Source organism: Pristis pectinata, chromosome 11 (assembly GCF_009764475.1).
Source record: "Pristis pectinata isolate sPriPec2 chromosome 11, sPriPec2.1.pri, whole genome shotgun sequence".
NCBI classification, from domain to species: Eukaryota; Metazoa; Chordata; class Chondrichthyes; order Rhinopristiformes; family Pristidae; genus Pristis; species Pristis pectinata.
The window spans coordinates 63,426,093-63,439,952 of record NC_067415.1 but is presented as its reverse complement, the minus strand read 5'-3'; the positions used below and the strand labels follow the sequence as shown (position 1 = coordinate 63,439,952).

The 13,860-nt window shown below is 40.8% G+C and overlaps 1 protein-coding gene across 1 annotated transcript in view; it reads right to left on the bottom strand.

Annotated features, from left to right (window-relative positions):
* The window catches only part of LOC127576220 (dTDP-D-glucose 4,6-dehydratase-like), a 60,219-nt gene that overhangs the window by 28,054 nt on the left and 18,305 nt on the right, over positions 1-13,860 (bottom strand). The window contains exons 6-7 of the mRNA XM_052026654.1: positions 7,314-7,456; positions 3,798-3,896 (exon numbers count right to left, since the gene is read on the bottom strand). Coding sequence (XP_051882614.1) covers positions 3,798-3,896; positions 7,314-7,456 — 242 coding nt within the window. The remainder of the gene's footprint in view (positions 1-3,797; positions 3,897-7,313; positions 7,457-13,860) is intronic.

Sequence of the window (13,860 nt, the reverse complement as noted above, 5' to 3'; positions counted from 1 at the left end):
GCAGCGCATTCCAGGCACACACCACTCTGTTAAAATAAAACTTGCCCTGCATATTTCCTTTGAACTTTCCCCCTCTCACCTTAAATACATGCCCTCTAGTACTCAATATTTAGACCCCTGGAAAAAGATACCAGCTGTCTACTCTATCCATGCCTCTCATAATTTTATACACTTCTATCAGGTCTCTCCTCAGCCTCTGCAGAGAAAACAACCCTAGTTTGTCCAACCTCCTCTTATAGTGCATGCCCTTTTAATACAGGCAGTATCCCAGTAAACTCTTCTGCACCCTCTCCAAAGCCTCCACATCCTTCCTATGATGGGGCATCCAGGATTGAATGCAATACTCCTGGTGTGGCCTAACCAAAGTTTCATAAAGCCACAACATAACTTCCTGACTCTTGAATACCTCGACCAATAAAGGCAAGCATGCCATATGCCTTCATTAACACCCCATCAATCTGTGCAGCTATGGACAGATTGATGGGAGCTATGGACCCTAAGATCACTCCATACATCAATGTTGTTAAGGGTCCTGCCATTAACTGTGTACTTTCCCTTTATATTTGATCTCCCAAAGTGTAACACCTCATTATTGCCCGGATTCAACTCCATCTGCCATTTCTCCACCCATATCTGCAACTGATCTATATCCCACTGTTTCCTTTGGCAATCTTCTACACTATCCACAATGCCACCAATCTTTGTGTCATCCACAAACTTACTAACCCACCCATCCACATTTTCATCCAAGTCATTTATACAGTGGCATGCAAAAGTTTGGGCACCCCTGGTCAAAATTTCTGTTATTGTGGATAGCTAAGTGAGTAAAAGATGATCTGATTTCCAAAAGGCATAAAGTTAAAGTTGACACATTTCTTTAGTATTTTAAGCAAGATTACTTTTTTATTTTCATCTTTTACAGTTTCAAAATAACAAAAAAGGAAAAGGGCCCAAAGCAAAAGTTTGGCCACCCTGCATGGTCAGTACTTAGTAACACCCCCTTTGGCAAGTATCACAGCTTGTAATCGCTTTCTGTAGCCAGCTAAGAGTCTTTCAATTCTTGTTTGGGGGATTTTCACCCATTCTTCCTTGCAAAAGGCTTCTAGTTCTGTGAGATTCTTGGGCCGTCTTGCATGCACTGCTCTTTTGAGGTCTATCCACAGATTTTCGATGATGTTTATTTCGGGGGACTGTGAAGGCCATGGCAAAACCTTCAGCTTGTGCCTCTTGACGTAGTCTATTGTGGATTTTGAGGTGTGTTTAGGATCGTTATCCTATTGTAGAAACCATCACCTTTTCATCTTCAGTTTTTTTTTACAGACAGCGTGATGTTTGCTTCCAGAATTTACTGGTATTTAATTGAATTCATTCTTCCCTCTACCAGTGAAATCTTCCCTGTGCCACTGGCTGCAACACAAGCCCAAAGCATGATCGATCCACCCCCATGCTTAACAGTTGGAGAAGTGTTCTTTTCATGAAATTCTGCACCAGCTTTTCCTCCAAACATACCTGTGCTCATTGTGGCCAAAAAATTCTATTTGAACTTCATCAGTCCACAGGACTTGTTTCCAAAATGCATCAGGCTTGTTTAGATGTTCCTTTGCAAACTTCTGACGCTGAATTTTGTGGTGAGGACGCGGGAAAGGCTTTCTTCTGATGACTCTTCCATGAGGGTCATATTTGTGCAAGTGTCACTGCACAGCAGAACAGTGCACCACCACTCCAGAATCTGCTAAATCTTCCTGAAGGTCTTTTGTAGTCAAACGGGGGCTTTTGATTTGCCTTTCTAGCAATCATACGAGTAGTTCTCTTGGAAAGTTTTCTTGGTCTTCCAGTCCTCAACTTGACCTCCACCGTTCCTGTTAACTGCCATTTCTTAATTACATTACGAACTGAGGAAACGGCTACCTGAAAACGCTTTGCTATCTTCTTATAGCCTTCTGCTTTGTGGGCATCATTTATTTTAATTTTCAGAGTGCTAGGCAGCTGCTTAGAGGAGCCCATGGCTGCTGATTGTTGGGACAAGGTTTGAGGAGTCAGGGTACTTATAAAGCTTTGAAATTTGCAGCACCTGGCCTTTCCTAACAATGACTGTGAACAAGCCATAGCCCTAACAAGCTAATGAAGGTCTGAGACCTTGGTAAAAGTTATCTGAGAGCTCAAATCTCTTGGTGTGCCCAAACTTTTGCATGGTGCTACTTTCCTTTTTTTCACTCCAAAGTTGTACAAAACAAAAATAATACTCTATTCTTGCTTAAAATGTTGAAAAGAATGTTTCATCTTTAACTTTATGACTTTTGGAGATCAGTTCATCTTCTACTCACTTAACTATTCACAGTAACAGAAATTTTGACCAGGGGTGCCCAAACTTTTGCATGCCACTGTATATATCACAAACAGCAGATGACCCAGTACAGATCCCTGCACAACATCACTAATCACAGATCTTCAGCCAGATTAACACCCTTCCGCCACTATCCTCTGATTTCTATATGAGCAACCCAATTCTGAATTCAAATGGCCAAGTCACTGTGGATCCCATGCATCAAGTAGCAAAAGGACAGGTGAAATGCAATGAATGAGATAGGGATGGTGGTGGAGAGGGATGTGCATTTTTATGGCACAACTGACTAGTGGAGAAGCAGTGATTGCACTTGCTCAAATCCCTTTTGAAAGTCAATGTGCATAATATCACTCTTTATCACTCTACTCTGAACTTCTTAAGAACCCAGACTATCTGTCCTGAGCAAATCTGTGTTAGTTGCCATTGACAGTTTTGATTTTTTGAATAAGTCCCTGGGACTTTTGCATTCACCTTCAAGGGCAATCAATGCTTTTGTTAATACCTCATCCAAAACACTACTCACCAGTCAGAATTGAATGGAAATGAAAGCATCAATTAGGTGATTAAATGTCTGGAATAGGAACTGAATTGAAAGGTTTTGAATAGTTATGACTGCTACCACTGTAACAATACTGATATCACGGCCAGGATCCTGCTGGTCAATGCCAATGATCCAAAGCCATTTATCCATTTGAGTGGAAGCAAGCCCAGCACTTCCAAGCATTCACTGTCAAATGTAAAAGTCCTGGACTGATGAAGTCCAACAACAGAGCGCAGTTTTATTGAGATTCCCCAGCACTGCACTGTGGGGAGTTGCCTCGAGATCTGTTTCAAGATTGCAAAAGCCATCAATTTCAATGGGGATTGTGGGGCTGCAGATTAGGAGGCAAAGGAAAAGATGTGTTTACCTTTATTTAAAAAAAACTTGATTTAATTTACTGTGTTTGAAGGCATTAGGTAACTTTGTTTTAATTTGGTTTAAAGTTAATAAGTTCTAACATTTTAAAATTATTTTTTCCCAATTCAGAGGCCTTTGGAAAACGATTAAATATCCCCACAGCTTTTCTCTACAGTAAACAAAGCTGGGATGGGGCTTTGATGGCCTTCAGCTTTTAATGACATCTCTTTCTTTGACTGTCAGTGGCCTTGCTGCTACATAGAAAGATACTGCTGGTCCAAATGCTTTGGGTCAGCAGGACAGGGCCTCCAATCTTCCCACATCTGCATTTATCAGGCTAAGATTTAAAGGTGAAGATTATAGGCAAAGGTATAGTGCAAGCAAGATATGGCACCACATGTACGGCATCTGAAACTAGTCTGTTAGCCAGCACTCAGAAAACAAAACTGTCAAGAAAAGTTTACAATGGATTGAAAATACCAGTCAATGTTATTTATAAACATAGGAGAAATCCTTAGAGTATATTCTTATAACATACAATATATAAAAACTCACCCTGAAGTTTTCCCAATAGGACATGACGATACACTCAGATGCTGCTTTTGATGCTGCATAAGGATTTGTGGGACATCTAGGTGATGTTTCATTGAATTCCTAGATCAAAGAAACCATAACACATTTACTAGATGTACAATTCTAATATTAAAAGTTTTACAATTTCACATATTTTTGATGATTTGCAGAGTTTCTTTTAGTTCTAATTATTCAGTGTGTTAAAAGTGGATTCCTTCATTACCACACAACTCACAACCTCCAGTCTCATCCCCACATGACACAAAATGTACATTCATAGGAATTGATGAACTTTGTACTTTTGAAAACATTACACCCAGCTATTTCTAAACTATGTATTATACACATGATCTTATATTTCCAAACACTTGATCTGCATTTTTATAATGAATATACACAGAATAGCCCATTGGCCTTTTTACCCTATCTAGTAGTCATGATCTTTCATATCCAACATGCCTCCAGTTTATTAATCCAGTAACAGAGCTACAATGCAACTGTTATTTCTTGGGCAAGTCCTGTTGAAAAGTGTGCATACAACAGTCTTTGAAAATGTAATTTCCAAAGTAACAACAAATACAAAGTTGCTTTATAGAATTATAGAATCATAGAAAATTTACTGTTCGGAAGGAAGCTATTCTGCACATCCTGCCCTTGCCAGTTGAAAGAAAGCCACCTAACCTAATCTCACATTTAGGCACAACGTCTGTAGCCCAGCCCTCATGGGTCACGGCAGTGTACCTTTGTCGCAGCCAAAGCCACTCACCCAGTCAATCCTGCAAAATCCTGATTGCAAGAGATGGATATTTGTGTCTAAATTGTAAGAGCTGTTACACAAACTGGTCAAGGCATAGTTTGATACGGACAAACTCATAGTTCTTTCACTGTTTAGTGCACATATGTGGCAGTTTCATCAGGGTTGATGTTACACCTTGTAGGCTTTTCTGTATGCCTCGTTGAATCGGGTTCATTTTCTGGATTGTCAGTAATAGACTTAATCCCTGGTATGTTTTGTTTCATTCCGAGAAGTGACTGACTAAAGGTAGCAAAACAGTGGTGGTCAGGAGATGACGACCCTGGGAATCCTCAATATTGACATTGAACCCCAAGCCTTATGCTGTCAGGTCCAAACATGGGCATGAAAGACTCCTGCCGATTAATGCCCGATGGCTGCCCTCAACTGATGTCCATGTTAAACACTACTTGGAAGTAGAGGCTAGCAAGATTACAGAATGTACCTGGGATAGGTTTCCAAGTGTCAGTGACAAGTTGACGTTTTGGGTTGAGAACCCTTCCTATCCCCTCCTCCATCTAGTTCCACCTGCCCATCATCCATCCCTTATCTGGTTCCACATCACCTTCCAGACTCTGTCCCTACCTTCTCTCTCCCCTCCCACTACCTGACTCCATCTACTCAATTTTTGTTTTTCCTTATCTGTTTCCACCTATCACCCACCAGCCACAGACTCAAAACTCTCCCCTTCTCCTACCTGGTTCCACCTATCCATCACCTGCCTCACCATCTGGGACATACCCTCTTCTCATTACTTCCAACAGGGTGGTGGTACAGGAGCCTGAAGAACCACAGTCAATGATTCAGAAACAGCTTCTTCCCCTCTGCCATCAGATTTCTGAACGGTCCATGAACACTACCTCATTATTCCTCTTTTGTATTATTTATTTATTTACCTTGTACTTTATGTTAATTCTATGTCTTTGCACTGTACTGCTGCTGCAAAACAACAAATTTCACGTCATGTAAGACAGTGATAATAAACCTGATTCTGATTCCCCCACCTCACTTGGCTCCACCTATCAACAACATTGTAAAAAGGTACAGCACAGGAACAGGCCCTTTGGCACATGATGCCTATGCCAAGCATGATGCCAAATTAAACTAATACCCTCTGCCTGCACATGATCCATATCCCTCCATTCCCTGCATATTCATGTGCTGATCTAAAAGCCTCTTGAACGCCACTATCATATCAGCTTCCACTATCACCCCTGGCAGTATGTTCCAGGCACCTACCACTCTGTGTAAAAAAACTTACCCTGCACATCCCCTTTAAACTTTTCCCTTCTCAACTTAAAGCTATGTCCTCTAGTATTCAACATTTCTTCCCTGGGATAAAGGTTCTGGCTGTCTACCCTATCTGTGCCTCTCAGCCTCCAGAGAAAGCAAGCCAAGTTTGTCCAATCTCTCCTTATAGCTAATACCCTCTAATCCAGGCAGCATCCTGATAAGCTTCTTCTGTACCTTTTACAAAACCTCCACATCCCTCCTGTGGGGAGGGGGGGGGGGAACCAGCAATGCGCATAATTCTCCAAGTGCAGTCTAACCAAAATTTTATATAACTGCAACAGGACTTCCAGCTTTTATACTCTATGCCCCTAGTGATGAAGGAAAGCATGCCATATGCCTTCTTTACAACTTTATCTACTTTTGGGGAGCTATGGACTTGGACCCCAAGATCCCTTGTACATCAACACTGTTAAGGGTCCTGCCATCAACTGTATATTTTCCCCTTACATTTGACCTCCCATTGTGGAACACCTCATGCTTGCCTGGATTAAGCTTCATCTGCTATTTCTCGGCATATAACTGTAACTGATCTATATCGTACTATATCCCTTGATGACTTTCTTCACTATCCACAACTCAGTCAAATTTTGTGTCGTTCGCAAACATTAACCAATCCACCTACACTTTTGTCAAGTCATATATATATATATATATATATATATATATATATATATATATATATCACCTACCACACCCTGTCTTACCCCTCCCTTTCACCTCTTTATACCGGCTATCTTCCCTCTATACTAGGTCTTGGCCTAAAATGTCAACCATCCCTTTTTCTCCCAAATGCCCGCATGACCCATTGGGTTCCTCCAGCAGTTTTTTTTTTGTTCAACTCTACCTTAGAGCAGTTGCTAGATATTCTGCACAAGTGATTCATCTAACTGATAGAGCCTTACTACTATATGTACGGCATAAATTAGGCGAGCAATACTCTTCATTTGCCTAGGTCAGTGAAGCTTCATTTACACCATCCATGAAAAAGCTATTGGCTTTATTTGCATCTCATCTACAATCCCAACTATTCACTACCTCCATCATTGATGCACCACGAGCAAGATAAATTGCAGCTCAACTAAGGCTTTTTTTTCAAACCTTTGAACTCTACCATTGAGGGACAAGGAGCATGGGTAGTTCCATCCGAACATTTCTCTCCATTACACTTTAGCAAATTTGGAAATCTTATCCAACTTGGAAATATAATTGCTCTGTTTTATTTGCAGAGTCAAAATTATAGAATTCCCTCTTAAAAGCACTGTGGGAGTCCTTCACCAAAAGGATTTCAATGGTTCATTGTGTGGCTCACCACTGATTTTTGAAGGGCATTAATGAATAAGCATTAAACTGCCCTGGAAATAAAGTCCACATCCCGAGTAGCAAACAAAAAGACACATTAGTTCATCAGTTACCTCTTTAATACTTCCTCCATAGACTTCATCAGTACTAACATGAATAAATTTTTCAACATTAGCCTGATAAGCAGCTTTCACGAGGACTTCCGTACCATAAATATTCACGTTTTTGAATTCTGAAGAGCACCAAAATGACTTATCTGGGGGAAAAAATTAAAGCAAATTAATGTACCAGCAATAAGGAATTCTTGACCACATAACAACAATTTTAAATGAATGCTCCAAACCAAATTTTTTGTGAATATTTATTTTAAATCATTTATACCCGAGTACACAGATCCTAACGTTCTCTTAAATGTGGACAAGTACCTCAATATCATTCTTTTACATGGATTTTATTACTAGATCTATAGTTGCAGCAACGTTTGTGGAGACTAAAACACACAGTAACATCTGCACAAATCTGGACTAATGGATTGTACGTCCGAGTATAATGAAAATTAATCTGATTATATGGAAGTATATTAATAAGTTGGCTTCAGAATATCAAAGGAAAAGGATACTTAAAAAGTCTTTAGAAAATCTGCTGACTTAATTTGGCTATGATTTGGGCACAGAAAAAACAAATGAAATAGAGTCATAGAGCAATACAGCACAGAGTGCAGAGTAAAGTGTCACAATAACAGTACAGAGTAAAGTGTCACAGCTACAGAGAAAGTGCAGTGCAATAAAGTGCAAGGTCACAACAAGGTAGATCATGTGGGTCCGCTTCGTAGTCGCTCCTGACAACATCCTCGTAAATCTTTTCTGCACTCTTTCCAGTTTAACCACATCTTTACTATAAGAGTGATCAAAACTGTACTCCAAGTGTGGCCTCACCAACGAATTGTACAACTGCAACATAATATTCCAACTCCTAAACTCAATGCCCTGATGGATAAATCTAGACAAAAGAATAAAAAAGAAGCACAACTCCATTACACTTGCTCCAAATTTGCTTGTTGCTCCTTGGCAGCACCACGTTACCTGGAAGCTTCCTGACTGCTTAGCTGTGGACCATCAGCAGTAGAAGAGTATACCAGCATGACCTGTAACCCCCTGGCTGGTATATTCCTTGCTCTACTATTAATATTAAGCTAGGTTCAATGAAGAATGCAAAGGGTATACCAGCAGCAGAATCAGGCATACCAAAAAATGAGTACCATCTTGGTGAAATTGTAACTACATATTTACTAAACAGCAAAAGCAGCATGCAATAGACAGAGCTAAGCAATCCCACAATCAACCAATCACATCAAAGCTCTGTATTCCTACCACATGCTGTCAAGAACAGTGGTGGACAAGTAAACAGTCTGCGAGGAATAAAAGCAGAAATGCTGGAACCACTCATAAGGTTAGGCATCATCTGAGAAAAAGAGAAAACATTTCAGGTCAAAGAGCTTTCATCAGGACCTAACAGGAAAAGGCAACTCCAAGAACATCATCCTCCTCAATGACAGTGAGGTCCAGCATGAGCTCAAATGATGAGATTTAAGCATTCACAATCACATTCAGCCAAAAATGGCAAATGCATGGTCCATTCTGACTTCCTGAGATTCACACCATCAGAGAACCCAAATTCAGCCAATTCTCTTCACTCCACGTGAAATCAAGGAACGGTTGAAAACACCAGAGATGTTTACCATACTTACTGTATACTTTCCGCTTATATTTGATCTCCCAAAGTGAAACATCTCACACCTGTCCAGATTAAACTCCATCTGCCATTCCTCTACTCATATTTCCAACAGATCTATGTCCTGCTGGATCTTTTGTCAACCTTCTTCCCTATCAACAGGTCTGCCAATTTTTGCATCGTCTGCAAACTTACTAACCAACTCACATAAATTTCATCCAAATCATTATATATATATCTCACAGACGAGAGATCCCAGCACTGATCCCTATAGAAAAGCACCTGTCATAGACCTTCAGTCAGAATAACACGCCTCCACTTCTACCCTGTGACTTCTACAGCCAAACCTATTTTGAATCTAATCTACCTAGTCTCCATGGATCTCATGTGCCTTAATCTTCTGGATCGGTCTACCATGAGGGATCTTGTTGAATGCTTTACTAAAGTCCATGTAGACAACATCCATTGCCCTACCCTCATCAATCATCTTTGTCACCTCCTCAAAAAAACTCCTCTGTAAGACATGATCTCCCCTGCACAATGCTATTCTGACTTTCCCTACCAAGTCCATGCTTTTCCAGATGCAAGTAAAGCCTATCCCTCAGAATCTTCTCCCAAATTTCCCTACCACTGATGCCAGGCTCACTGGATTATAATTTCCTCATCTGTCATTACTACCCTTCCTAAACAAAGGAATAACAGTGGCTATTCTCCAGACCTTTGGGATCTCACCTGTGGCTAATGAGGATAGAAAGATCCCTGTCAAGACTCCAGCAATCTCCTGTATGTTGGTCCTGAATTCTGACTAAATGACTTTTAAGCAATTCCCATGTCAGATGTGCACTTACTCAATAATAGCCACCCCCCATCTACTCTCCCCACCTCTTGCCTTATACTGTTGTAATCAGCCTTCCCCCAATTTAGCACTTTATTTTAGATGATCTTAAAGTTAACAAATCTCTCCCACCCTCATTCAGTCTGCAGCACCATCAGCACACCACAGTCTATCTTGGTTTCCATTGTATCACACGTTCCCTTTATTTTCCCTACTCCTCCCACTTCTCTGCAATTTAAAACTTTGGGTTTCTAATTCTTTCTAGTTGTGATGAAAAGTCATTTATCTGAATCATTAACCCTGTTTTTCATTTCACAGATATTGCTGAATATCTCCATTATTTTCTACTTTTATTTAAGATTTCTCACATCTGCAATTTTGATTTTTCAATTTGGAAGTTGCCCAGGTATGTTTTGTTTACAAAATGCAGGACAAACCGAATTACTATTTGATCAGCTTTCTGTAAATCGAAGCGATGGAGGGTTTCTTTGGTAGTATTATCAAGTGGCATCTACTCTTCAATAATTTTATAGCAATTATAAAAACTTTGGTGAGCTCACACTTGGAGTATTCTGTACTGTTTTGGTCTCCACAACAAAAAAATGTGTACTTTCCAAACAATTCAGCAAACTGATTCTGGGTTGGCAGGTTTGCTGTACGAGGAGAGATTGAAAAGACTAGGCATGTATTCTCTAGAGTTTAAAATTAAATTTCTTTTTTAAATTAAATTTTATTTACAGCGTGGTAACAGGCCCTTCCGGCCCAACAAGTCTGCGCTGCCCATTTTAAACTCAAGTTAACCTACCCGTATGTCTTTGCAATGTGGGAGGAAACCGGAGCACCCGGAGGAAACCCACGCAGACATGGGAGAACGTACAAACTCCTTACAGACAGCGACAGGAATCGAACCCCAATCGTTGGCGCTGTAATAGCGTCGCGCTAACCGCTATGCTACCGTGCCGAATGAGAGGTGATTTCATAGAAATGCACAAAATTATTACAGGGTTTGACAGGGTGAGTGCAGGGAGAAAGTTTCCCCTGGCCAAGGAGCCTCGAATCAGGGGTTACAGTATCAGAACAAGAAACAGGTCATCTAGGACTGAAACAAGGAGAAATTTCTTCACTATGAGGATGGTGAATCTTTGAAATTCTCTAGCTCAGAGGGTGGTTTTAAATGAACTTGATGCTCAGAGGATTTCTGGATATTAAAGGAATCAAGACTATGGGGTTAGTGCAGGAAAATGGCACTAAGATAAGAGAAAAGCTTTGACCAAAATTATCCGAACACTAGAGGCGAAGACACTGTGACGGTCCTTTTCATGGCAGCATTTGTACAGAGTAGCATCAAGGATCCTTAGTAAGACCAAAGTCAAATGGCACCAAAGAGGAAAACACTCCAATGACTTGCTTCATACCTTGCACAAAAGAAGACAGTTATGGTTACTGGAGGCCAATCATCATGGTTCTAGGACATCGCTACAGGATTGCCTCAGGCCCATGTTCTAGGCCCAACCACCTCCAGTTATTTCAATGACCTCCCTTACATCTTATAGTCAAAATGGGTACATTTGGAGATGCTGTAAATTGTTCAGTTCCATTCATAACTCTTCACAACTAAAACTCTTCATGCCTGCTGGCAGCAAGGGCTTAGATAACATTCACATATAGGCTATAAGGGCTAGGCAATGACTTTTTCCAGCAAGGGAGGGTCCATCTACCACTGACATTTCAATGGTCACTACTGATAAAATCTTAAGTGGACCAGCCATATAAACATTCTAACTACAAGAGCAGACAGAGGCTATGTATCCTGTGGCAAGTCACTCACCTCCTGAAAACCCAAAGCCTTAACACCACCTACAAAGCACAAGTCAGGAGTATGACTGAACATATTCCATTTGCCCAGATGAATGCATTCCCAGCAACTCCCAAGAGGTTTGACACCAACCTGTTGTGAAAAGCAAGGGGAGAAGGACCTATATGAGAGCCAACTACCTCGCAGAGACCGGCAGCAGAATTGGAGGTGATGTCATGATTCAGAAAGTGATAAATGGCAGGGGAGAGAGCTGATTGTTAAATAGGATCAGGTGAGCATTTCCACTAACTATTAAACTATAAGCATACAGCTAAAATAAAGACAAGTAGTCTTAAATGAAGAAATAGTATTAAAGAATTAGTAGCATTCTTTAGTGATGGTACTTAAGAACATAAGAAAATATGAGCAGGAGTAAATCACTTTGCCCCACCATTCAATATGAACATGAACATCAACACTAGTCGTCATCTCCTCCTTTGTGCCAGCTCCCAATAGCCCTTAATTCCTTAATTTTTCATACTACCTCTCCTTTTTCTAAATACCCCCAATAAACTAGCCTCCACAACCTCTGGGGTACTGAATTCCAGACATTCACCACCCTCTGTGAGAAATTCCTACACACCTCAGTTTTAAATGACTGCCCCTAATCTTGAGACTACGATAATTTAAGGGTAATTCTTTTCTAATTGGATTATGTTATGTTGAGTGTTGAGGGAAGCCTTAGGAGTACATCTTACACCATAATTGTTTCTCCGTGATGGAAAACGGTGAGGGTGCAACCAGTGCCTTTAATTTAAGGTGCTAGGTGGCGGAATAAAACAGGACCTACAAGGTAACGTGCAAGTGAGTACAGGAATAAGAGGAACAGGTTAGATGAATGTGTTGTTGAAAAAATGGTGTAGAAGGGAGGGCTTTAGATTTCTGGATTACTGCAACTGGAGCTGGGGACAGTGGGGATTGGGGGGGTGGGGGGGGGGGCACCTGAACTCAAATGAAGCAAGTCCAACATCCTTGTGGGAACGGGGTGGGTGGGAAAATTACATCAAAAGGGGTGGGCACTGGTGATGGTCTTTTGCTTGTTCTGCTGAATAGGGTTTAAACTTATTTGGCAGGGGAATGGGACCCACAGTAGCTAACAGTAGGGGTTGAGGAACAGCCATATACTAAAGGAAAACAATTGTGAAGTGATGTACTTTGATAATTGTGAAGTGATGTACTTTGGGAAGACTAATAAGGGTAACATATATTGTGAATGGTAGAGCCTTAGGGAGTATTAAGGAACAGAGGGACGTCAGTGTACAAGTCCAAGGACCCTCAAAGGTGGCATAGATAGCCGAAGTGGTGAACAAGGCATAGGAGATACTTATATTCTGTGCTCTGATGAATGTGAGGGCAGGGAGATTATGGTACAACTTTATAAAAAACTGGTTAGGCCATAGCTGGAGTACTAATTCCAGTCGCAGCAATATAGGAAGGATATGATTGCATTAGAATGGGTACTGAGGAGATTCCATGGCACAAAAGACTACAGGCTGAGTGTGGAAAACAGGATTTGTAAAGATAAGTACTTGATGGCCAGCATGGACGCAGTAGGCTGAAGAGCCCATTTCCATTCTGCATACATTTGGGAAGGGCTATCGGAGTATTCCTAGTGAATAACCACATGGCATTTATAATGTTGCAGGTGATGGAATGTTTCAGTTATGAGGAGAGATTGGGTAGGAGCGGAAGAGGCTGAGGGTATCCTATTTGAGTTTATGAGGGGGATAGAAAGGGCAGATAGAAGGAAACTTTTCCTCATCATAGAGGTGACTAAAACTGGAGGGCACAGAATTACAGTAACTAGTAAGAGGCTTTAAGGTGATCCGAGGAAGAATATTTTTCGCCCAGGTGTTTAGAAACTGGAATCCAGTCCCTGAGTGGGTAGTGGAGGCAGGTACGCTCACAATTTATCAACTTCTAAACAAGCACTTGGATTGTCATGGAATAGAAGGCTATGTTCCAAATGCTGGTAAATGGGATTAGTATAGATGGGTTCTTGATGATCATCATGGGCATAGTGGCTGGAGTGCTTGATTCTGTACTATATAACTGTCTATGACTCTACAAGAAGTCTAAAAGTAATCAGTTAATAGAGTACGGGCTTTCAACCTCCCCAATATTAACTGGGATCATCTTAATGTGAAAGATTTAGGGGGTGGATTTTTTTTAAAATTCACCCAGGAGAGCTTTTTGAGCTAGTATGTATATGGGTCTACTAGAGAAAGGGTGGTGCTAA